This window comes from Anomaloglossus baeobatrachus, chromosome 1 (genome assembly GCF_048569485.1).
Source record: "Anomaloglossus baeobatrachus isolate aAnoBae1 chromosome 1, aAnoBae1.hap1, whole genome shotgun sequence".
Taxonomy (NCBI): domain Eukaryota; kingdom Metazoa; phylum Chordata; class Amphibia; order Anura; family Aromobatidae; genus Anomaloglossus; species Anomaloglossus baeobatrachus.
This window is the reverse complement of record NC_134353.1, coordinates 67,129,038-67,154,852: the sequence shown is the minus strand read 5'-3', so window position 1 is coordinate 67,154,852 and position 25,815 is coordinate 67,129,038. Positions and strand designations below refer to the sequence as shown.

At 46.5% G+C, this 25,815-nt stretch overlaps 1 protein-coding gene across 4 annotated transcripts in view; it reads right to left on the bottom strand.

Annotated features, from left to right (window-relative positions):
- HTT (huntingtin) overlaps positions 1 to 8,722 on the bottom strand; it is a 399,016-nt gene extending 390,294 nt beyond the window's left edge. For 2 of the 4 annotated variants that reach the window (XM_075346836.1, XM_075346838.1), the window contains exon 1: positions 8,324 to 8,722. In XM_075346836.1, coding sequence (XP_075202951.1) covers positions 8,324 to 8,418 — 95 coding nt within the window. In that variant the 5' untranslated portion in view covers positions 8,419 to 8,722. The remainder of the gene's footprint in view (positions 1 to 8,323) is intronic. The other 2 variants (XM_075346839.1, XM_075346840.1) reach the window with 1 other exon arrangement.
- Between the last annotated feature and the right edge of the window lie 17,093 nt (positions 8,723 to 25,815).

Here is a 25,815-nt window from a genome sequence, read left to right as displayed (position 1 = left end):
CGCAAGCGCTCGCCGGCCAAATGACCTGATGTCACTTACTTCCCAGCAGGGCAAGATGGGAAAGAGGTGACGTCGGGTCATCTGGCCAGCAAGCGCTTGCGCAGAACGCTGGAGGAAGAGGGGAAAGTGCGGTCACGAGGTTATGGGCGGCACTTGCTGATGACACTCACAGCGCCGCCCATAACCTCGTGCCTGTGCAAAACGTCACCAGCGGTCACACGTGCACAGTCCCGCTACAGTCGCACAGCGCATGCGCGGGACCACGGGCGGCGTCCTGAGATATGAAATTCAGCGTTGGGGGGGCGGCGTAAATCTGCTGGAGGAACAGCAACGGTCAGCAGAGAGCCCGCCCCCATGGACGATTTACAAAATTTACATAGCAAAAGGTACAAGGAGCCCAGGAGCTGCAGAGGGGGAAACAGGTTTAAAGCAAAATATTTGATGACAGGTTCCCTTTAAAGCTGCTGAGAAACAATGCAGATACGGTCATGGTTCTGATCCGCGGTGCTCTGTGTTCTATTTTCTATTGTACTCCTATGAACGGGTTAGGTCCGGCCTTAGGTCCGGCGCTGGTGCTGGGAGGAGCTTGTTTTCAGGCGCCTCGTTCTGGGTGATTGCTCTGCTTCATTAGGGAGCGATCTGGCCTGGATCGCCGCCAGTCGTAGTTCCTGCTCTGCAGTGAGTGCTCTGGCTCCTGTAAGTGCTTTGTTCTGATCTTGTCCTGGTACCCCGAACCTTTGTTACCCTTCTCCACCTATGCCCCTGATGTTTCCCCTGGCTTCTGACCCCCGGCTCGTACCCTGACCTCGGCTCCGCTCTCTCCCTGTATAACTTATGTGACATCCTGGCCTCTGACCTCTGGCTCCTGACCACAGCTCTGCTTTCTCCCTGTATACCTTACATGAGTTCCTGGCTTCTGTCCTCTGGTTTGTACCATGACCCCGGCCCTGATTTCTTCCTGTGTACTTTACGTTACTTCCTGGCTTCTGACCTCCAGTTGTACCATGACTTCAGCTCCGCTCTCTCTCTGTATACCTTATGTGACTTCCTGGACTCTGACCTCCGGCTCATCACCTGACCTCAGCTCTGCTTTCTTCCCTTTGTACTATACATGACTTCCTGACTCTGACCTCTGGCTTGTTTGACTACCCCTCCATTATCTGCATCTAGTGACACCTAGAAGTTGATCATCACAGATACACTGAGTTTCTTCAGTCTTCTATAGGGGGAGTGCATGTGCACCCCTCCTTCTCAGATGATGTTAATCACAGCTTAAGATGTGACTGGCAGCGTCTAGGAGGGAGGCGTAAAAGTGCACACCCCCAGAGAATAAATGAAGAAACGCCAAGGTGCACTAAAAGGAGAAATGTCACATACCGCGCTCCAAAAGCAACAAATGTGGATCTCTGCAATGGACGCGGAATGGGAAAAAGTGGAGGAATCAGGGGAGCGCAGTATTTAGGTATTTATTTTTGAGGTTTCTGCCATGTTCTGTTCACATTGCTGTGCAAGAACGTATATATACTATTATAGCACAACATGATAATATTGCAGTCGGCATACAGATCAATTAGTCTTTTTAGGAGTCAAATTAAGAAGAAAAGAAAAAAAAAAAAAGAATTAAACAGCCGGACACCAAAACTGATAAGGCTGCAGCAATTTACATCAGTCACAGGACACAACCGCACTGTATGTAAAGCGTGGGCGGTGGAAAGCTGGAGCCGGCAGGAGAGGACAGGCGGCAGCGCCACCGCTGCACCCGATCACATAGACAGGTGACACTTCACCCTGCTCACTCCTACAAGTGACATCTAATGCTTATCACCATCACACGTCACCCTCTGCTCCTTCTTACACTGACAGCAGGGGGCGACGTCCCCGCACCAAGAGCATAGCCGAAGAATTCACTTCTAAAAATAGGGTCAACACCGTGTAATGCTAAACTCAATCCAGCAATTCTCTCTACAGAAAATATGGCCGATTAATTTGCAGAGGGGCATGCTGGTTACTGTAGTGCCTGCTATAGGTGGGTACATTCTAATGTCCGCCCCATTTCTTGGCTTGATAAAACAGTGGCACAAATAGAGACTCTTATCGGCTGATCGGCAGCTCACTGCCAAATATTGCATGTCTGGAAGAGGGAAAGTAACAAGATTCTGCATCATTTACACAAGAGAAAACAAACAACTGCGGCAGCTGCAGACACCGACGCTCCGCCGGACTCTGCCCTCACACGCCTGCAATCCACCCGAATACTACACAACACTGGGCCCTATACATATCCTGTACTGATCCCGAGATACAGCTAGTATTATACTCCAGAGCTGCACTCACTACTCTGCTGGTACAGGGACTGTGTACATACATTACTGATCCTGTACTGATCCCAAGATACAGCTAGTATTATACTCCAGAGCTGCACTCACTATTCTGCTGGTGCAGTCACTGTGTACATACATTACATTACTGATCCTGAGTTACAGACAGTATTATACTCCAGAGCTGCACTCACTATTCTGCTGGTGCAGTCACTGTCTACATACATTACTTATCCTGTACTGATCCCGAGATACAGCTAGTATTATACTCCAGAGCTGCACTCACTACTCTGCTGGTGCAGGGACTGTGTACATACATTACTGATCCTGAGTTACAGCTAGTATTATACTCCAGAGCTGCACTCACTTCAGTCACTTTGTGCATATATTACATTACTAATCCTGTACTGATCGTGGGTTACATCCTGTATAATACTCCAGAGCTGCACTCACTATTCTGCTGGAGCAGTCACTGTGAACATACATTACTTATCCTGTACTGATGCTGAGTTACCTTCTTTGTTATACTCCAGAGCTGCACTCACTATTCTGCTGGTGCATACATTACATTAATGATCCTGAGTTACATCCTGTGTTATACTCAAGGATCTATAATATAATGTATGTACAGTGACTGTACCAGCAGAATAACGAGTGCAGCTCTGGAGTATAATACAGGATATAACTCAGGATCAATACAGGATCAGTAATGTGATGTATGTACACAGTGACTGCACCATAAGAACAGTGAGTGCAGCTCTGGAGTGTAATACAGGATCAGTAATATAATGTATGTACACAGTGACTCCACCATAAGAATAGTGAGTGCAGCTCTGGAGTATAATACAGGATGTAACTCTGGATCAGTACAGGATAAGTAATGTAATGTATGTACACAGTGACTGCACCAACTGAATATTGAGTGCAGCTCTGGAGTATAATAAAAGATATAGCTCAAGATCAGTGAAGGATCAGTAATGCAATGTATGTACACAGTGACTGCCCCATGAAAATAGTGAGTGCAGCTCTATAGGATAACACTGCATAGGTATAGGATAAGTAATGCAATATATGTACACAGTAACTGCAGCAGCAGAATAGTGAGTGCAGCTCTAGAGGAGAACACTGGATAGGTATAGGATAAGTAATGCAATGTATGTACACAGTAACTGCAGCAGCAGAATAGTGGGTGCAGCTCTGGAGGATAACACTGGATCAGTACAGGATAAGTAATGCAATGTATGTACACAGTAACTGCAGCAGCAGAATAGTGAGTGCAGCTCTAGAGGAGAACACTGGATAGGTACAGGATAAGTAATGCAATGTATGTACACAGTGACTGCAGCAGCAGAATAGTGAGTGCAGCTCTAGGAGGAGAACACTGGATAGGTATAGGATAAGTAATGCAATGTATGTACACAGTGACTGCAGCAGCAGAATAGTGAGTGCAGCTCTAGGAGGATAACACTGGATAGGTATAGGATAAGTAATGCAATGTATGTACACAGTGATTGCAGCAGAAGAATAGTGATCGGCTGCTGATGAGATGCAGCCTCTAGATTCCATATGAACAGGAAAGTCCTGTTCAGAAATATTGTGAAGGCTGCGGCCTCGGGCTCTAGTCACATCTGTATCTTGCATCCACAATGCAGGGCTGAATCCATAATAATAAATCACCACTGTCGCCTGCCGGACTCCGATGAGTGGGGCTTATTGGCTCTGCAATAAATATACACTGTTGAGCATTTTCCAGACATGCACACAAATTTTATAATTTAATAAATATATATAAATATAAAATTACTGCAACGCTAACACTCAAGGTCTCCCTCTTCACAGGTCTTAAAGAATTAAAGTGACGGTGCCCAAAGAGTCGCTCTTAAAAGGGCCGCAACCATATACTTGCTACAGTGGGGCAACCTGATAAGTCACTCTAAAGTATGTAACTATAGCAACGGCTGTCAACCATCAGTGAAGTAATTGGGGCCTTATGTTTGAGTATTGCCTCACTGTAAGATCATTCCGCTTGCATACAGCCACTGCAGAAGTAACTGGGGCCTCATTTATGAAGGTTGCCTCACAGTAAGATCGGTCTAGTTGCCTATAACCACTGCAGAAGTAACTGGGGCCTCATTTATGAAGGTTGCCTCACAGTAAGATCGGTCTAGTTGCCTATAACCACTGCAGAAGTAACTGGGGCCTCATTTATGAAGGTTGCCTCACAGTAAGATCGTTCTAGTTGCCTATAACCACTGCAGAAGTAACTGGGGCCTCATTTATGAAGGTTGCCTCACAGTAAGATCGGTCTAGTTGCCTATAACCACTGCAGAAGTAACTGGGGCCTCATTTATGAAGGTTGCCTCACAGTAAGATCGGTCTAGTTGCCTATAGCAACCAGAGTGCAGCTCAGCATTGAAGCTGCTGAGGTAAAGTGAAAGCTGGATGCTGATTGGCTGCTATGGATAACTAGAACAGTCTGACTGTGAGGCAGTATTCATAAGTGTGGTTTGAGATGCTTCAGGACATTCTCCGAGATAGATAGATAGATAGATAGAGATCTATCTATCTATCTATATATATACATACATATATAAAAACAACACACACATATATATATATATATATATATATATATATATATATATATATATATATATATATATATATATATATATATATATATATATAATATATATATATATATATATATATATATATCCATCTATTAGATCTCAGTGTGAGGTGAATGCCTCCCAAAAACAACCATCTACTGGACAAGTTAATCCAAAAACTAATAGGGTAAAGCGGTCTGAAACAGCTGAGACAAGTGACCACCGCGAGTCCTGGCTTGAAAGGAAACAGATGAGACAAGATGAATCAAGTGATGTGGAATCATCCAAACACCGGGAATGTCGTCACAATGACCGCACACGGCATGTGTAAAGACGCAGGCGGGTGACCCGAGTTTGGAAGCGTTTCACTGCGACCCAATGCAGGACTATAGGCCACATCTGAACGTCATAACAGGCAAAAAGATCAGTCACTTAAAGTATACGGAGAGTCCGTGTTTTTCATATGGTCATCTATACGGTACTTGCTCAGAGGGCTCTTCTCCACTGGCGTTTTTTTTTCCCAAATCCCATCGCATGGAAAAATGGATTGCAATCTGTCTAATGATTCACTATGATGCTGTCTCCTTTTCCCCGTATTTGTACGACTCTACACGGGCTCTCCTTAAAATCACAGCATGCTGCGAATCTCAGCTCTCTCTCCCCCATGCAATCCTATGGGAGTGAGAAAAAAAGTCAGACTCCAGGTGGCATGCGCATATCACACGGATCCTGACACTTGCATACCGCGTCAGACTGGCTACCGGCGGAATCTCCTGTAATACCAGGCCTGGCCGCGGTTACCTGCACTGAACTCCGGAGCTGTCCCCTGAGCTCCAGAGTGCAGCCTGAACAGCGAGCGCCGAGTGACTGATTCCCCGGCGATTGCTGCTCAGTTCAGCACAGCTGCAGACAGGCCGGGCTGATCTCTGGAGCTCTGGGGACAGCTCCGGGGTTCAGTGCAGGTAACCGCTGCCAGGCCTGGTATTACTGGAGATTCCTCCGGTAGCCAGTCTGACGCGGACACTCACATAGCACCCGCATGACGCTAACATGTCATATGGATGCTATGTGAGGAAAACACACACACCGTACGCAGACCACACGCAGGACACTCGACTCACATTTTGAGCCGAGTATCGCTGTGATTTATAAAACGCCAGTGGAGAAGAGCCCTAAGGTGGGTGATCCCCCAAAAGGTTTTTCATATATGCGCCTGAAGGTAAAACAACACACATTTACCAGAAAGCACTACAATAACCAGCGGTGCATCTGTAAATCAATCTTACCCCTTTGTCTGTTAACCCCTCATAGGTTACACTGGGGGGAGGGGAGGGGGTGAAGGGCCGCACTCTGCTGCCCCCCTCTTCATGATTTTGTGTTTTTGTCAAAGGAAAGTAAATTTTAATATTTAAATAATATAATAATAAAAATATCATTTAATAAAAATGTGTTCCAAAAGTAGTCATCGTGTCCTCATTGTTACCACAAATCTATAATAAACAAGTGTGAACTACAAAAAAGAAGAATTGAAAAAAAACTAATTTTAGATGCTGAAGACGACAACTTCCGGGTGAGAATGTACCTGAGCGAGAAACCAACAATATAACATCTTCTGTGAGCAGACACCAGTATTCTGCTAGTTGTTATATACACATGGTTTCTCTTAAAGGGCATTGGTCATCAGGATATTATACCCGAACCAGCAGCAGGAGAGTAAGGAGCCTGTAATCCTCAAACTCCAGACCCTATTGGTAGAGTTGTGTTTTATCTTAGAGAACTCCAGGTCCTGTCAGGTCCAATATGCAGGCAGAGCCACGAGCAGTTCTGGGTGTATATTGCTAATCCCTGCCTAACCGTCCCTGTATACTAGCATAGATAAAGAGATCTATAGAAAAAGTATTTCTAAAGATCCTTTATCATATGCTAATGAGGCCAGGGACTAGTCCTGAGGGTATTACCTCCCCTAACTAATCCGTCCTCAGGGACATACTAACATGCTATACAACGCCCATTGCTCAGCATCATTTGTGTCCATTGTCTCCGCTTCTCACACACCGGGTTTACGCTCAGTGCACATGATCAGAAGTCACCGCGCAATGATGTATGCGTCCCGGCTTCAGAGAGGCGCAGAATTGCAGTGACTTCTGATCATGTGCAGTGAGCCTAACCCCGGTGTCTGAGGCGGTGATAACAGACACAGGTACACACGTCACCTCTGATGACGCTGAGCAATGGGCATTGGATAGCATGTTAGTGTGTCCCTGGGGACGGATTAGTTAGGGGAAGTAATACCCTCACAACTAGTCCCCGAGCTCATTTGCATATCATAAAGGAGCTTTAGAGATACTTTTTCTAAAGATCTCTTTATCTATGCTACTAGATACAGGGACAGTTAGGCAGGGATTAGTAATATGCACCCAGCACTGCTCGTGGTCCTGACAGGTTCCCTTTAATCATAGGTCCAGGGGGTGGACATTGCACTTTAGGACCCTAGAGACCAGACATAGTGCCATCTCAACACTCACACTCCCCCAGAACACAGCAGGCCCCCACAGCCCGGATGCACAGCCAGCCCCCCACTTGTCCTGTACAGCTCCCGCGCGCCCGAGACACATGGCCGGCCCCCTCGCGCACACAACCAATGCACAACCGGCCCCCCACGCATACTGAGGACAGCCTCGGAGTGCCCGAATAGCCCAGATGCACAGGCGGCCCCCCACAGCTGATACTCTTCCCCCCCCCCCTCCTGCATGTTCCCCTACAGCCGGCCCCCATACAGTCCCCGTACGCCCCAGACGCACAGCCGGCCCCCCTGGACAGTCCTCGCACACCCCTAGACGCACAGCCGGACCTCCCACCCCCACCCGAATAGCCCCAGAGCCCACACAGATGCACAGCCGGCCCCCACATACCCCCGGACGCACAACCGCCCCAACCATTTCCTCCGGACAGCACTCGCGCACCCTCGATGCACAGCCAGCTACTACCCCGGGACAGACGCCGAACACTCCCAGACGCACAGCTGCCCCCCCCCTAGAAAGACCCCGTGCACCCCAAGGCGCACAGCGAGCTACTACCCCTAGACGGACCCCATGCACCCCTAGACGCATAGCCAGCCTGCAACAACCCCTGGAGGCACAGCCAGCCCCCCTAGATGGACCCCGCGCACCCCCAGACGCATAGCTAGCCCCCAACAACCCCTGGAGGCACAGCCGGCCCCCTGGACAGCCCCCGCAGACCCCGGACACACTACAGAGCCAGCCCCCATACACCCCCACGCAGCGCCCTCATGTGATGACACAGTTCCATTCACTTCTATGAGCAGCACTACAAGTCCCAGCTCAGCAGGGTGCAGGATACTGGGGGCCTCCCTGTGACGTCCCCGGTACTCACGCCTTATGCACCGGCTCCTCGGTCACCGCGGGTCCTTGTTGCTGGAAGGATTTCAGGGACTCGAAGGCTCTCATCAGCTTCTCCATGGTGGCCATGTTCCCTCAGCAGCGCAAACAAGGCCGCGACCCGCTGCTCTCCGTCACCACCAGCCCGGGCCGCACAGCTCACTCCGCCGCCTCCACACTCCTCCGCCGCGCTGTCACCTGCTCAGTCCCCGCCATCACCAGCCACAAGCACCGGGAAGAATCATCACTGACAGCTCCGGCCGCAGCCTAACCCGCTTCACCTCTCTCAACCAATAGGAAACGTCACATCAGACGGAATGACAACAAAACCCACCAATGGCGAGTCATCGCCAAGTGACATAACCCAGAACCTGATTGGTGTAAAGAGCAGGAGGCGGGATCGGCTACACACGGGTAGTGAATAGAAGGTCACGGGGCGTGGCTTGTGCTGGTAGCTCCGCCCTGCCGGTCGCAGTGATTAGGAGTGCACGGGAGACGCTGCCGGGACCTGTGCTCACTCCTCTGTCGGGGACCAGAGCTGCAAGAAAAGGAGGGTCACTAACAACCAATCCAGTTTCTAAAGGAAATGAAAGCTGTTTTCTGATTGGTTGCTATGAGCAACAACTTTTTTTTATCTTTGACGCGATTTGCAAGGAGGCGGAGTTATGCAGATTTTATTTTTTGCCGTAAAGGGTCATTGTGGTCGCGCTTTCTCGCTGCCTTCGGCCACCACTAGGGGGCGCTCGGTATTACAGACGGAGATGCTGCACCCCTGTGTGGTCAGCAGGTGTCATGGCGGCGCCCCCTGTATCTGCCCCTCAGGCGGGGGCTGCAGCTGTTAGGGGGACTCAGGTGTTGTGGGGTCTGTGCTGGGGTTTGTATTCTGGGTTTATTTTGGGAGTCTGAATTTCTGTGATTTTGCTCCAGGATAATTATTTAGGGGATTGTTATAGTCTGGGATTGTATTTGTTCAGGGGGTTTTGTAGTTTTTAGTTCTCAACTGGCGGGGGGGGGGTTATGTGCAGCTGGGGGACATATCTTAGTCTCATCAGGGGGTCTGGGGGCGCGCGTTATTTCTGTGTCTGATCTCAGGTCTTTATTCTTATTCTTTATTTTTAGGCTCTGTGCCCACGTTGTGTATTGCACCGTAGCGTAACTGCATGCGTCCTGCGTCCCCAGCACAATCTATGGAGATTGTGCATAATCCATGCGCACGTTGCGTTTTAGAACGCAGCGATTTTCATGCTGCCAAATCGCTGCGTTCTAAAAAGCAACATGTCACTTCTTTCGTGCGCTCTGCATTCTGTCTATAGGGAGAGGCAGCATCCAGAGCGCATGAATTCTCCAAAGTTTCAGAACACAGCTTTTCAGCTGCGCTCTGAAGCGCACATGCAGTGACTTTACGCTGCGGTGCAGAGCGCACTCACGCGGGCACATAGCCTTAGGGCACCATTGATTCCATGCTGCTGTATAGGTCATGAAGGGCTACATACAAACACTGACAGACAGGTACAGAAAGGAGCGGGCCCTACATTCACAGGATAATGGGGGGAGACAGTAGGTTAGGGAGTCTGTGTCAGCCCTGGTGGTGATGTGGCCAAAGCTCTGGTGGTGTTGGTGAGGCTGCAGCAGCTCCTGTGATGGCGGCAGCTCCAGTGACGAGGCTGCAGCAGCTCTTGCAATGGCAGCAGCTCCAATGGTGAGGCTGCGGCAGCTGCAATGGTGAGGCTGCGGCAGCTCCTGTGACAGCGGCAACTCTGGCAGTGAGGCAGCAGCTCCTGTGACAGCGGCAGCCACGGGTTTGAGGCTGCGGCATCTCCTATGACTGTGGCAGTTCCTATGACGGCGGCAGCTCCGGTGGAGAGACTGTGGGAGCTCCTGTGATGGCAGCAGCTCCTGTGATGGTGGCAGCTCCAATGGTGAGGCTGTGGCAGCTACTGTGACGGTGGCAGCTTCTATGATGGCAGCAGCCCCAGGGGTGAGGCTGCGGCAGTTCTTGTGACAGCGGCAGCTCTGGTGGTGAGGCTGTGGCAGCTCCTGTGACAGTGAGACTGTGGCAACTTCTGTAACAGCAAGGCAGCAGCGTTTGCGGCGAAGCTGCAGCAGCTCTGTGACGGCGAGGCTGCAGTGAGGTGGATGCAGCAGCTCCTGTGTTGGTGAGGCGGCAGCTCCAGTGGTGAGGCTGCAGCACCTCCTGTGATGGCAAGGTAGCAGCTCCAGCGGTTGGGCTGCGGCAGCTCCTGTGACAGCACCGATGGGGAGGCTGCAGCAGCTCCCAGGGTGGGACTGTGGCACCCCCTGTGAGACGGCAAGGCAGCAGCTCCAGTGGTGAGGCTGTGGCAGTTCCTGTGACAGCCAGCAAAATAATGTGAATTTGATAGCAAATACGATATCGCGTTTGGAGAGCCCCTGATATGCCCAAACAGTGGAAACCCCAACAGGTGACCCCATTTTATATCTTAAAACTCCTCAAGGAATTTATCTAGATGTGTAATGAGCACCTTTAACCCCCAGGTGCTTCACAGCATTTTTTCATTTTCACAAGGGGAACAGGAGAAAGTGGACCAAACAATTTGTTGTACAATTTCTCCTGCGTATGCTGATACTCCATATGTGGTGGAAAATACTGTATGGGCGCAGAGCAGGTCTAAGGAGGGAAGGAGTGCCATTCGACTTTCGGAGCACAAAACTGGTTGGAATAGATAGTTGATACCATGTTGTGTTTGCAGAGCCCCTGAGGTGCCTAAACAGTGGACCACCCCCATAAGTGACCCCATTGTTTGATACTAGACCCCTCAAGGAATTTAGCTAGATGTGTGGTGAACACTTTTTAACCCATTGTTGTTTCTCAGAATTTTGTAACTTTTTGTGGTAAAAATATAATTTTTCATATTCACGGCTCAAGTGTTGCTTTAATCCAGTCTTTCATTTTCACAAGGGTAACGGGAAAATGCATTGTCCAATTTGTTGTACAATTTCTCATGAGTACACCGATACCCCATATGTGGTGGAGAACTACTGTTTACAGCAGGGCTCGGAAGAGAAGGAGCGCCATCGTGGCTGGAATTGTGGACAGTATGTCACATTTGAAAATCCCCTGAAATGCCAAAATAGCACAATTGATCCCATTCTGGAAACACCACCTCTTAAGAAATTCATCTAGGGGTGTAGTGAGCAATATTAACCCTTAGGTGTTTCTTCAATTTGTAAGATTAGGCTGTAAAAACTAAAAAAAAACAAACTTTTTTCATTGAAATGTTGCTTTGGCCCCAAAGTTTTAATTTTCAAATAAGGAACCATACAATTCCTCCCGAGTACGTCACCCCTTGATGTGAAACAACAGCAGAAATCCCCCACCAGTGACCACATTTTACAACCTGCACCCCGCAATTAATTAATCTAGGGGTACATTGATCATATTAACACTACAGGTATGTCACAAAATGTTATACTATTGGGCAGTGAAGAAAAAATAATTACATTTTTACCACTAAAATGTTTTAGCTCCAGATTTCAAATTTTCACAAAGGGAATAGGTTAAAAAAAAGGCCCCATAATGTATTACACAATGTCTTTGTACAAGGCAATACCCCTCATGTGACTGTACAGAACGGTTTGGCCGCCGCACCACAGGGCTCGGGAGGGATGGAGCGCCACTTGATTCTTGGAGCACAGATTTTCCTAGAATAGTTTGCAGATGCCATTTGCAGAGCCCCTAAGTGCCAGAACAGAAGAAATCCCTCTCAAGTGACCACATTTTGGAAATTACACCTCTCTGGGAGTTCATCTACGGGTGTAGGGATGATTTTATCTCTGGAAAACATCCAAGGTGTCAAATTCAGTGAAAGTTGCAGGTTGAAAAATTGCAAATAAGTCTTTGAGTGCCCAGTACATTGCAATGCCCGGAGATTGTGCCCAGCTTGTGCTTTTGTAAACCTGCCCCCCGTAAATTAAGTGGGCTCTCCTCACTACAACAATGCCAAACATGTGGACGTTAGCTGTGATTTAGTCACATTGCTTTGCTCAGAAGGGTGGGGGGGGGGCGCATTTGGATTTGGGAGTGTAGATTTTGCTGGATTTCTTTGGAGGGGAGGAGCCATAACACTTTTCCAGAGACTTTGTGCTACCAGTAATGTGTAAGCCCCTTTATTTCCATAATAAATAATTGATGGACCTGGGTGGGCACTTGTGTTTTGTAGGTTGAGTTGAATGCCATTTGGTGACGATTTTGGTACAGTACATTTTGGATCAATTCACATTTATCCTGTGCTCTATGCTGAGCACTTACATTAAAGTTTCCATCTACACCTACGTGATTAACGTGAAACCCGCAACGAATCCATTCACTATAATGATTCAGCAGAGTTACTCCGGACTCTCTTTGGTCTCCCTTCCGTTGTGTTAGTCTTTTCAAAGGTGAACAAAACTGTTGTTGGCCGCACTTTTGTGCACGCTTAAAATGACATGTAGCAAGATGGACACCACCCGACCACAGACCAGACAGAAGCTCATAGTTCCTGTCATTGCAGTAGCTTAGGTATCCCTGGTTATGGCCACACATAGTCACAGTTAGTTGCTAGTGGTCATAACCATAGATACCTAACGTCCTGCAATGCCCTGCACACAAGGTAATGACATAGTGAATCAGGAGGACTACCGTATACTACATTTCTAATTGGAGGCATTTGCTAATATTATAAATTACACCTACTACATATTGGTATAGGATTTTGGATATTGGAATAACCCTTTAAGTCTCTCCTTTTGATAGAGCTTTCACAGTCCAAGCTTCATCAGTCCAAGCTTAAATGTGAACTGGTGGCAGGAGAACTTTACTGGAATCAATCCAACTTTCCAGAACTATGTACAGGTGGCAAAGATGTTCTCGTTGGCTAACTTTTTTTTGCCTCCGGTGAGGAGTCCTAGCCCGGCCTGTTATGAACAGTGCCGGAAAAAAAAACCCTGTCTTTACTGCCAATCACAACCAATCACAGAGCAGCTTTCATTTCTTATAATACTGCGGTAAAATGAAATATGTGCTCTGATTGGATGCCATGGACACCACCACACTGTTGGGATGCTGAGTTCAGAAAATCTATGCCCACAGCAGCTAATCACAGCACAGCGTCAATTAATTTCTAACCAATCTAAGGCTATGTGCGCACTTACCGGATTTTGCCGCGGATTTGCTGCATGTTTCGCTGCAGAAAATGTTCATAACATCTCTGCAGTGAATCACCAGCAAATCCTATGGAGAAAAAAAATCCTGTGCGCACTGGGCGGAATTTGACAGCTGCATGTTTTGCTGCGGAAATCCCGCAGCAAAAACAAGTGCATGTCACTTCTTTTCCGCACGTCGCTGCGGGATTTCACTCCATTGACATAATCATGAAATCCCGCAGGGAATAACGCAGGCAGCAAATTCTGTGCGGTTCACTGCGTTTTCCTGCGTTATTCCCTGCGGGATTTCGCGGTTTACCTCCGGTAATGTACATCGCCTGTCTGCGGTTTGCAGGGAAGTGATGTCATTACAGGAAGAGGAAGCCGAGCAGAGAGTAAACACACACAGATCACAGACACAGAAATCACACTCACACACATCACAGACATAGAACACATAGACATAGACACATAGAACACACATAGAAAGAAAATGGAAATATAGAAAACAAAGAACGTGGGCTCCGCTGCATATTTACCTTCCAGCCGAGGTAAGCACACAGCGGCGGCCCGGTATTCTCAGGCTGGGGAGGGAGAGGGGCAGGGTTAATGTCCCCCGCCTCACTCCCCCTCCGGCAGCCGAGAATATCAGCCGCAGCTGCCCCGGCACTGTCGCATGCATTATGCGGCAGCATCGGGAGTGTCCCCGGCTCTTCTTGCCACCGTGTAGCAGTGGCAGCAAGGTAATACAAGGGGTTAATGGTGATGGGGGACCACCGCCATTAACTCCAGGCTTGATCATGGCAGCGTCTATGTGACAGCTGACATGATCAACCCGTAAGTAAAGTGAAAAAAACACAGACACCGAAAAATCCTTTATTTTAAATAAAACAAACAAGCCTCGTTCACCATTTTATTAACCCCTCCCGCACCAAAGCTCCGTCGTAATCCACAGCTCCGACGTAATCCACAGGTCCTTCGCTGCTTACATCCAGCCGCGATGTGTCACAGACACAGCGCTGAATGAAAGCAGAGGTAATTACCGGTCATTTCCCACAGCCGGTAATGTGAACTCACTGCCGACCGTGGGAAATGCAGCGATCTGTCATCTATCTATCTATCCCTCTGTCTGTCTATCTATCTATCTATCCCTCTGTCTGTCTATCTATCTATCCCTCTATCTATTCTTCTGTCTATCTACTATCTCAGAATTAAATGACTTTTTTTTTTTTTTTCAATGTGCTTTATTGCATTGAATGCAATAAAGCACATCCCAACCTGCACGCGGCAAAACCGCATGCGGTTTTCGGGTGCGGTTTCCCGCGGTTTTTTACCGCGGGTGCAGTAATCTTTGAGAGCATGCGGAATTTTCTCAAGAAAATTCCATTTCCCAGTGCGCACAAGGCCTAATGACACCAAAATCATCCACCAAAGGTCACACAAAGGGATCAAAGTATGGTGCAAGAAAAAGCCTATAAGTCAGTGTTTGTGAAAAAACTGAACAAGATGGATTTTTTTTTTCTCTATTTTTACTTTTAGTATAGGAAAATCACGTATTACTTACAGCAAGATGGGCTGCAGTGTGTACATCGCCCAGGCCAAAAACTAGTACTCTACCAGGATACAGCTAAACCCCCACTAAAGTGGAAGCGTCACAGGTGCAGGAGGAGCAAATCACACACACACCTCCATGGAATGGAGGGGGGCGATTGCTAGATGATAAAACTGCACACTAGTGGCTTGCATAGAGTGCTGTTCACACATGCAGATAGGCTGCGGGTTTGTGACTGTGTTATCTGCATATGTGAACAGCGCTCTATGCAAGCCACTAGTGTGCAGTTTTATCATCTAGCAATCGCCCCCTCTATTCCATGGAGGTGTGTGTGTGATTTGCTCCTCCTGCACCTGTGACGCTTCCACTTTAGTGGGGGTTTAGCTGTATCCTGGTAGAGTACTAGTTTTTGGCCAGGGCGATGTACACACTGCAGCCCATCTTGCTGTAAGGAATACAATTTTTGGAGGATATTTTCCTCTTTTTGTTGCTATGTTTATATTTAGGGTGGGGACCTACAAGCATGAGGTTCCGTGACGAGGGTGTAGGCTTACGTTTTTATGGCCATAAATACCAACAAAAACCTCACTTATTTTTTTGGACAGGATACAGCCAGGCCTCTTTCTGTTGGGCCTTGCACTGTAGAGTGTCTGTCTGTGCATGCTACACAGGTGGGGTACGGCTTGGCAGCCCGCCTGATCTAATAGTATGGGCGTCACCTGATAGGCTGCGGGTTTGTGACTGTGTTATCTGCATGTGTGAACAGCGCTCTATGCAAGCCACTAGTGTGCAGTTTTAGGCTATGTGCGCACGTTGCGTACATTCACTGCAGAAATTTCTGCAGCGATCTGAAGAGCACATGTGCGCTTTAAATCGCTGCAGAAATGTCCGTAGTGAAGCCGATTCCATGCGCTCTGCCTGCAGCTCCTCCCATAGACAGAGCAGGAGCTGCCGGCAAAGCGCACGGAAGAAGTGACATGTCACTTCTTTTTACGCAGCGCTTCGGCAGCAGCCGAAGCGCTGCGCTCTAAAACGCCACGTGCGCACGGCCCCTGTGCAATCTCCATAGACTGTGCAGGGGACGCAGGACGCATGCAGTTACGCTGCGCTACAAAGCGCAGCGTAACTGCATGTATTTACGCAACGTGCGCACATAGCCTTATCATCTAGCAATTGCCCCCCTCCATTCCATGGAGGTGTGTGTGTGATTTGCTCCTCCTGCACCTGTGACGCTTCCACATTAGTGGGGGTTTAGCTGTATCCTGGTAGAGTACTAGTTTTTGGCCTGGGCGATGTACACACTGCAGCCCATCTTGCTGTAAGTAATACTTAATTTTTGGAGGATATTTTCCTCTTTTTGTTGCTATGTTTATAGGAAAATCACCTTTTACTTTTCAAACTATTTTACCCTTGCAGACCTGTGCAATTATAAGTTATTTTTTAGTTAGGGAACGTGTTTTTGTCCTTGGTAACTTGTGAGTACATGAATGCAATAGACTCAATTAGACAATGGAAAATTCAGAAGACTTCACCGCTTCTGGGGATCGGACAAGACATACACTGGAGATCAAAATTAGAGAACACACAATTTCCTAAATGTTGCGGTAATCCTATGTGATTATATTCTTACATGAGGAAACTCACAGTATTTTAATCTTATTTCATAAAGTGAATTTATTGTTCTAAATGAGATAAATGAAAAAGAACACTGATCAAAATTAGAGACCACATTGAGATCCCTGCAAGGTATTGGTGTTAACCTGACACTGGTGCTAATTTCCTTAATTATCTGACAAACCCTAGGTAACTGGCAGCATAACTTTCCAGTTTGCAAAAATGGTGTGTTGTTCCAAAGTGACTGAAACCCTCCGGCAGCAGGTTATCCAGATGAAGGCCAAAGGCGTTACCCTATCAGCCATAGCAAGAGAAGTTGGCTGTTCCAATTTTGTTATTTTGAGAACATTGCATCTTTACAACATCATAAACTTTTTCAAGTCCTCCAAGAAGGCTGGTCACCCTCGAAATGCAAACAAATGCAAGAGAGAACAGGATAATGCGGAGACTCTCCATGAGTTATCATTTCACCAGTGCAGGTGGAATTGGTCGCCAGTTCAGCACTGAACAGGGTAAGGATCTGTCTCGTCATAGTGTCACCACGTTTAAGAGCATTTGGACTGAAAGCCCCTCTGCAGTGACCAAACCTCCCATTAGCAGAAAGAATCACAAGGCTACACTCGCCTTTGGTGAGGAGCATGTTGTGTGGACAGAGGAGAAGTGTCCATACTTCATTTTAGTGATGAAAGCAAGTTTAATTTATTTGGGTCTTATGGGAAACATTATGTTCGTCGACAAACTAGAGAAAGACTGAAACCAAAGTGTGTTAAGCACTCAGTGAAAGGTGGTGGAGGAAGTGTCATGGTTTGGGGAATGTTTTCTAGAGCAGGAGTTGGACCTCTCATACAGCTACATGGCAGAGTGACTGCAAGTGTGGATCAGAACCTTCTTCACCAACACGTGGTTGTGGTTCCTTGTGTTCATCACTCGATCAGCCAGCAATATTCATGCAGGACAATGTCCCCCGGACACACAGCAAAACAGATAAAGCAGTTCCTTGAAACAGGAAACAATGAAATGGCCGCCCAGAGTCCTGATCTGAACCCAATAGAAAACCTCTGGAAAATCATTGGTGACAAAGTTATGGCCAAGAAACCCACAACAGTCAAAGAACCGTGGAAGAGACTGGAAGAAGAGTGGACCAAAATCCCACCAGAGCAGTGTGAGAGCCTAATGATGTCCTGTGGTCGCAGATGTGCTTAAGTCATTCACAGTGATGGCCGGTGCACGTCCTACTGTTTGGTGACTGTTGATACCTGCAGAAAATTTACTTATAATCTTTCTCTGTGCTACAGTCATTGCTGTTCTCTAATTATCATCATCACGTTTTGGGCAAAATAAGGGTTTTATGTTGATAAACTTTGGATCTTTTGTAAAGCACTATTCTAGTGGCAAAGAAAACCCCCCTTCAAATGTCGATCAATTCAATGTAGATTATATTATTTCTGGAAAAAAAGCAAGTGATCACACATTGTTCTCTAATTTTGATCTCCAGTGTATAATCAGCTCATAGCAGATTGTAAGTAGAATCTGCTGTGGCCGCCTGCTATTTCTCAAAGAAAGAAGCCATGTGTTCCTCGCCTGTCTTAGCTCCAAGGCCTGCTGCTTTCTCCTGTGGCCACCTTCCTTTTCTCTCGTCAACATGGGGCTTCTCACATAGCTCGGCAGACTCAGATGACATCATCATTCAAGGCCTTTTAAGGCAGTCTCAAGAAAAAGTATTCAAAAAGCTTTGTATTCAATTGAATCGGTCAGCAGCTTTTCATTATGTAATCTGACAGCAGCATGATAACGGGACAGAAATTCTGATTTCAGTGATATGCAACAAAGATAGTCTGCCATCACGACTGTTCAAATCAGCAGGCATCACGGCGTGGCCAAACGTTTCAATGCACCTTCCCAGATACTCGTTTTCTCTCTTCTCGCCTTTCTTCTTTCATTCACAGCTCTGGCTTTATAGACAGAGAAGGGCAGAGATCAACGTCGGTGTGGCACACAGACACCGGACGATGCTCCAGTGGGTCCCCGAGCAGACTGTAGAAGGGGCCCGCCGGTAACTGTTACTCAGTCGTTAAAATGGCTATTTTAATGACCACACTAGATTTGAAACAGCAAGAGGACCATGGTTAGTATGTGTTGTTTTTATTGTATATGTTTGTTTTTCTATATGTGCTGGTATATAGGAGGCGATGTGGAAGCTCATACTGTCTATAGGGGGCTATGTGTGGGCTCATACTGTATTGTATATAGGTGCTATGTGGAGGCTCACACTGTATATAGGGGCTATGTGGAGGCTCACTGTATATAGTGGCTATGTGTGGGCTCATCCTGGAGATAATGGGGCTATTTGGGGGCTCATCCTGTATACAGGGGGGCTGAGGAGGCTCATCCTATATATAGTGGGGCTATGTTGGCTTATTCATTATACAGTGGGGCTATGTGGGGGCTTATACTGTAAATAGTGGGGCTGTGTGTGGTCTCATGCTGCATACAGTGTGTTCACCCATATCCTGTCCACCGCCTTTAACTTGAGAACGGCGGCAGCTATAGGCATAGAAGTGGTGTCTAGGTATAGTAAAGTAGCCATGTGCTACACAATGAAACCACCTATAGCGCCACCTGGTGGAAAACAACGGAGTTAGTATTTTTATCTCGAAAACAGAACGAGATAGAGAAAAAAAGTGCATTACAAAATTGTCGGGCATCATCAACACAATACGAATCAACACCTTGCATATAGAATAGCTATGATTAGAACGTGTAAAACTCACAAAGCTGCGGACGTGAAGCGATACCTCATGGAGACCTTCCTACAAGTCATTGGGTATGGTGGCTGCGTGGAGTGGCCTCCACGCTCACGTGACCTGACCCCATTGGACTTCTTTCTCTGAGGTCACATCAAACAGCAGGTGTATGCGACCCCTCCTCCAACATTGCAGGACCTACAACGACGTATCACAGAGGCTTGTGCAAATGTGTCACCTACCATATTGCACAACGTGCAGCAAGATACAGTATGCTGTCCAGAGTCCAGATGTGCATTGCGGCTGACGGGGGCCACTTTGAGCATCAAAGTTAAATGAGCGCCATATGCATGACCAGCATTCAATGTTTTGGGGGGCCATGGGTTTCATATCCTAGCATTTCTGTATGCAAGGTGTTGATTCGTATTGAATTGATGATGCCCTACAATTTTTAATTCACTTTCTCTATCTCGTTCCGTTTTCGAGATAAAAATGCACACTCAGTTTTCCACCAGGTGGCGCTATAGGTGGTTTCATTGCGTAGCGCATGGCTACTTTACTATACCTAGACACCACTTCTATGCCTATAGCTGCCGCCGTTCTCAAGTTAATGGCGGTGAACAAGATATGGGTGGACACACTTTATAGGAGGCTATGTAGGAGCTCATCCTACAGTGCTGGCCAAAAGTATTGGCACCCCTGCAATTCTGTCAGATAATACTTAGTTTCATCTTGAAAATGATTGCAATCACAAATTATTTGGTATTATCTTCATTTATTTTGCTTACAAAGAAAAAACACAAAAGAGAATGAAGCAAAAATCAAATCATTGATCATTTCACACAAAACTCCGAAAATGGGCCAGATAAAAAAGTATTGGCACCCTTAGCCTAATACTTGGTTGTACAACCTTTAGCCAAAATAACTGTGAACAACCGCTTCCGGTAACCATCAATGAGTTTCTTACAATGCTCTCCTGGAATTTTAGACCATTCTTCTTTGGCAAACTGCTCCAGGTCCCTGAGATTTGAAGGGGGCCTTCTCCAAACTGCCATTTTGAGATCTCTCCACAGGTGTTCTATGGGGTTCAGGTCTGGACTCATTGCTGGCCACTTTAGTAGTCCCCAGTGCTTTCTCTCAAACCGTTTTCTAGTGCTTTTTGAAGTGTGTTTTGGGTCATTGTCCTGCTGGAAGACCCATGACCTCTGAGGGAGACCCAGCTTTCTCACACTGGGCCCTACATTATGCTGCAAAATTTGTTGGTAGTCTTCAAACTTCATAATGCCATGCACACGGTCAAGCAGTCCAGTACCAGAGGCAGCAAAGCAACCCCAAAACATCAGGGAACCTCCGCCATGTTTGACTGTAGGGACCGTGTTCTTTTCTTTGAATGCCTCTTTTTTTTTTTCCTGTAAACTCTATGTTGATGGCTTTTCCCAAAAAGCTCTACTTTTGTCTCATCTGACGAGAGAACATTCTTCCAAACCGTTTAAGGCTTTCTCAGGTAAGTTTTGGCAAACTCCAGCCTGGCTTTTTTATGTCTCTGGGTAAGAAGTGGGGTCTTCCTGGGTATCCTACCATACAGTCCCTTTTTATTCAGACGCCGATGGATAGTACCGGTTGACACTGTTGTACCCTCGGACTGCAGGGTAGCTTGCACTTGTTTGGATGTTAGTCGAGGTTCTTTATCCACCATCTGCACAATCTTGCATTGAAATCTCTCGTCAATTTTTCTTTTCCTTCCATATCTAGGGAGGTTAGCCACAGTGCCATGGGCTTTACACTTCTTGATGACACTGCGCACCGTAGACACAGGAACTTTCAGGTCTTTGGAGATGGACTTGTAGCCTTGAGATTGCTCATGCTTCCTCACAATTTGGATTTTCACGTCCTCAGACAGTTCTTTGGTCTTCTTTCTTTTCTCCATGCTCAATGTGGTACACACAAGGACGCAGGACACAGGTTGAGTCAACTTTAATCCATGTCAACCGGCTGCGAGTGTGATTTAGTTATTGCCACACCTGTTAGGTGCCACAGGTAAGTTACAGGTGCTGTTATTACACAAATTAGAGAAGCATCACATGATTTTTCAAACAGTGCCAATACTTTTGTCCACCCCCTTTTTTATGTTTGATGTGGAATTACATCCAATTTGGATTTGTGAGAATTTTTTTAGTTTTTTTTTCATTGAAGACAAATTAAATGAAGATAATAATACCAAAGAATTTGTGATTGCAATCATTTTCAGGAAGAAACTGAGTATTCTCTGACAGAATTGCAGGGGTGCCAATACTTTTTGCCAGAACTGTATATATAGGGAGACTGTGTGCACTCATACTGTATATAGTGGGTCTATGTGTGGGCTCATGCGGTTTATAGGGGGTTATAGATGGGCTCATATCTATTTAGGGGGATATGTGATGGCTAATATTGTTTATTGGGGACTACATTTGCACTGTGAGGCCGTCGTGTCCAATAGTTGGGTCCTGAGTCTTTATATTGCATACTTTAACACCATTCTCGACCCTGACACCGACTAATCCAGTGCATGCGCTAAGAGGATTCACAAGTCCGCAGTCACATAGAGTGGCACACAGAGTGACTGCAGAGTATTCATTAAGTCGGTTTCAGACGTCCGTGTTTAATCAGGTACAAGTCACACGCACGGTTATGGTCATACGTGTGTCACACGTGTGACATCTGTGTTTGCATACGTGTCACAAGTACCAGAGAAAACACGGGTCTTTTAAATAAAAAGATTTTCTATACAGTATTTACCTGTATCCAGCGCTGTTTTCTTCAGTTCTTCTGCCTCCCGCTCCTGACCGCCGCTCATACTCCTAGAATATTCACCGCAGTGAGGAGCTGGAAGCTGGAGCAGCGCTGGGGACAGAGCCGGTGACAGCGCCGCTGAGGACAGCATCACAGGGACAGGTGAGTATTCACAAAGCAAGCAGTGTGTGTGTGCAGTGACGTCCAGGCGGTCATTTGAGTTCCCAATGAACTCTGATGACATCCTGATGACACCCCTGCGAAACTCGCGCTACAGCGGGTATCAGGACGGTGACTTCACGGGTTCATCAGAGTTCATTGATGAGTCCCCAATGCTGTTCGCGCAATGATCCGGCTTCCAGGTCCTCACACACATACACATACACATACACACACAGTACAGACAAAGTTTGGACACATCTTCTCATTCAAAGAGTTTTATTTGTTTTCATGACTCTGAAAATTGTAGATTCACATTGAAGGCATCAACACTATGAATTAACACATGTGGAATGAAATACTTAACAAAAAAGTGTGAAACAACTGAAAATATGTCTTATATTCTAGGCTCTTCAAAGTAGCCACCTTTTGCTTTGATTACTGCTTTGCACACTCTTGGCATTTTCTTGATGAGCTTGAAGAGGTAGTCACCGGAAATGGTTTTCCAACAGTCTTGAAGGAGTTCCCAGAGATGCTTAGCACTTGTTGGCCCTTTTGCCTTCACTCTGTGGTCCAGCTCACCCCAAACCATCTCGATTGGGTTCCGGTCTGGTGACTGTGGAGGCCAGGTCACCTGGCATAGCACCACATCACTTTCATTCTTAGTCAAATAGCCCTTACACAGCCTGGAGGTGTGTTTGGGGTCATTGTCCTGCTGAAAAATAAATGATGGTCCAACTAAACGCAAACCGGATGGAATAGCATGCCGCTGCAAGATGCTGTGGTAGCCATGCTGGTTCTGTATGCCTTCAATTTTGAATAAATCCCCAACAGTGTCACCAGCAAAGCACCCCCACACCCACACACCTCCTCCTCCATGCTTCACGGTGGGAACCAGGCATGTAGCGTCCATCCGTTCACCTTTTCTATGTCGCACAAAGACACGGTGGTTGGATCCAAAAATCTCAAATTTGGACTCATCAGACCAAAGCACAGATTTCCACTGCTCTAATGTCCATTCCTTGTGTTCTTTAGCCCAAACAAGTCTCTTCTGCTTGTTGCCTGTCCTTAGCAGTGGTTTCCTAGCAGCTATTTTACCATGAAGGCCTGAGCACAAAGTCACCACTTAACAGTTGTTCTAGAAATGTGTCTGCTGCTAGAACTCTGTGTGGCATTGACCTGGTCTCTAATCTGAGCTGCTGTTAACCTGCGATTTTTGAGGCTGTTGACTTGGATAAACTTTTCCTCCGCAGCAGAGGTGACTCTTGGTCTTCCTTTCCTGGGGCGGTCCTCATGTGAGCAAGTTTCTTTGTAGCGTTTGATGGTTTTTGCCACTGCACTTGGGGACACTTTCAAAGTTTTCTCAATTTTTTGGACTGACTTACCTTCATTTCTTAAAGTAATGATGGACACTTGTTTTTTTTTTACTTAGAATTTGTATTATGGCATGAAAAAAGCAGCTAACAGTCTATTCAGTAGGACTATCAGCTGTGTATTCACCAGACTTCTGCACAACACAACTGATCATCCCAACCCCATTTATAAGGCAAGAAATCCCACTTATTAAACCTGACAGGGCACACCTGTGAAGTGAGAACCATTTCCGGTGACTACGTCTTGAAGCTCATCAAGAGACTGACAAGACCGTGCAAAGCAGTAATCAAAGCAAAAGGTGGCTACTTTGAAGAACCTAGAATATAAGACATAATTTCAGTTGTTTCACACTTTTTTGTTAAGTATTTCATTCCACATGTGTTAATTCATAGTGTTGATGCCTTCAATGTGAATCTACAATTTTCAAAGTCATGAAAATAAAGAAAACTCTTTGAATGAGGTGTGTCCAAACTTTTGGTCTGTACTGTATATAGCACACACATGCATACACCGAGCACATATACACTCATATGTATACACACAGACACACATGGATACACCGAGAACATTCACACACATAGCGCACATGCATGTACACACTGAACACAGGGGCACACACACACTGCTGGATTCTCACCTGTCCCCAGCGATACAGTCCCCGGCACTGAAGTCTCCAGCGATGCTCTGGATTCCAGCTCCTCAGTGGAGTGAATAATCAATGAATATAATTAGCGAGAGTCAGGAGTGGGAGGCAGCATCACTGGATACAGGTAAGTATAGAAAATCTTTTTTATTTAAAAGACCCATGTTTTCTCTGGTACGTGTCCCACTGATCCATTCATTCCTTAAATGGCTGTGAGCGCTGCACTTGGTGTTTTTTGTCTGCCCCAAAGAGTATGAATGGAGTGGTGGTCACACATCCGACCTGCCGCTGCATTTTAAAATGGGATTAAAAGTGCCCTGTCATGGATTAAAGTTCTGATCGGTGTGGATTCCACCGATCAATAAGTTATCACTGATCCTGTGGATCCCATGGATCAGTGATAGTTTGTATTAAAGGGGTTCTTTGGTGAAAACAAGTTATCACTGATCCATGGGATCCACAGGATCAGTGATAACTTGTTTTCACCAAAGAACCCCTTTAATACAAACCATCATAATTGTAGACCCCAGTTATTGTGTGCGCACAGAAGATGTGCAGGAACCACCTGTATTTTACTGTTGACGATCCACTAGAACAGGGATAACGGCTAACAGGTATTTACATATAGCTGTTAAGTAGTTCCCTGGAACCAATTCCTCGTATAGGACCCAGACACCACAGGTTGACCCTGGTGGAGATAAAGGGAAAACAAGTAGGTGGGAAGGTGCACTTAAATGTTTGGGAATGCCATGGTGCAGAGTGCCAGTATTTGGTTTCCACAGTCATTCTGTGATGAAAGAGCCCCTTTAATAGACTGTGTTGTATCAATAAAATCAGTATTTTATCAGCAGGAGATCATCATTACAGGTGTCTCATCCATCCGTGTAACCCCACCCTAATTACTGATTGGCAGCTGTCAATACACAGTGTACACAGAAAGCTGCCAATCTGTGGTGTGGGTCAGGGTTCTACAAAGCTCAGCATTACAAGCAACATTGCTGGAATCTGGGTCTCTGCCTCTACATCATGCTGCTGTCAGATTACATAGATAAAACCTGCTGACTTACCTTTCAGTTACCATGTGCTTTGGCATTACCATCCATTTCTCTGAGCAGATGATCCTCTATCTATTTATCTCCTGCTTGTTTCTCTATTTCCTGGCTCAGAACTGTTGATTAATCCTTCATCTGCTGTAAACAGATCTAATCTGGGGCTGTTCACGCTACAAAGGCTGCTGCAACATTGTGTATGTTCTTTACAAGCAAGTATTCAGTTTGCCTGATCATCACTGCTGCCTACCTCCTTCCCAATCTTTCTGCTGATAGCATACATATCTTTAACCAATTGTTTGCTGTATGTTCTATTCTGCTTGTCTGTTAGCTATCATATAGCCCTACTAGCCAGGGACAACGATAATATAGCCCTACTACCCAAGGACAGCTCTCGTATAGCCCGGCTACTGAGGGACA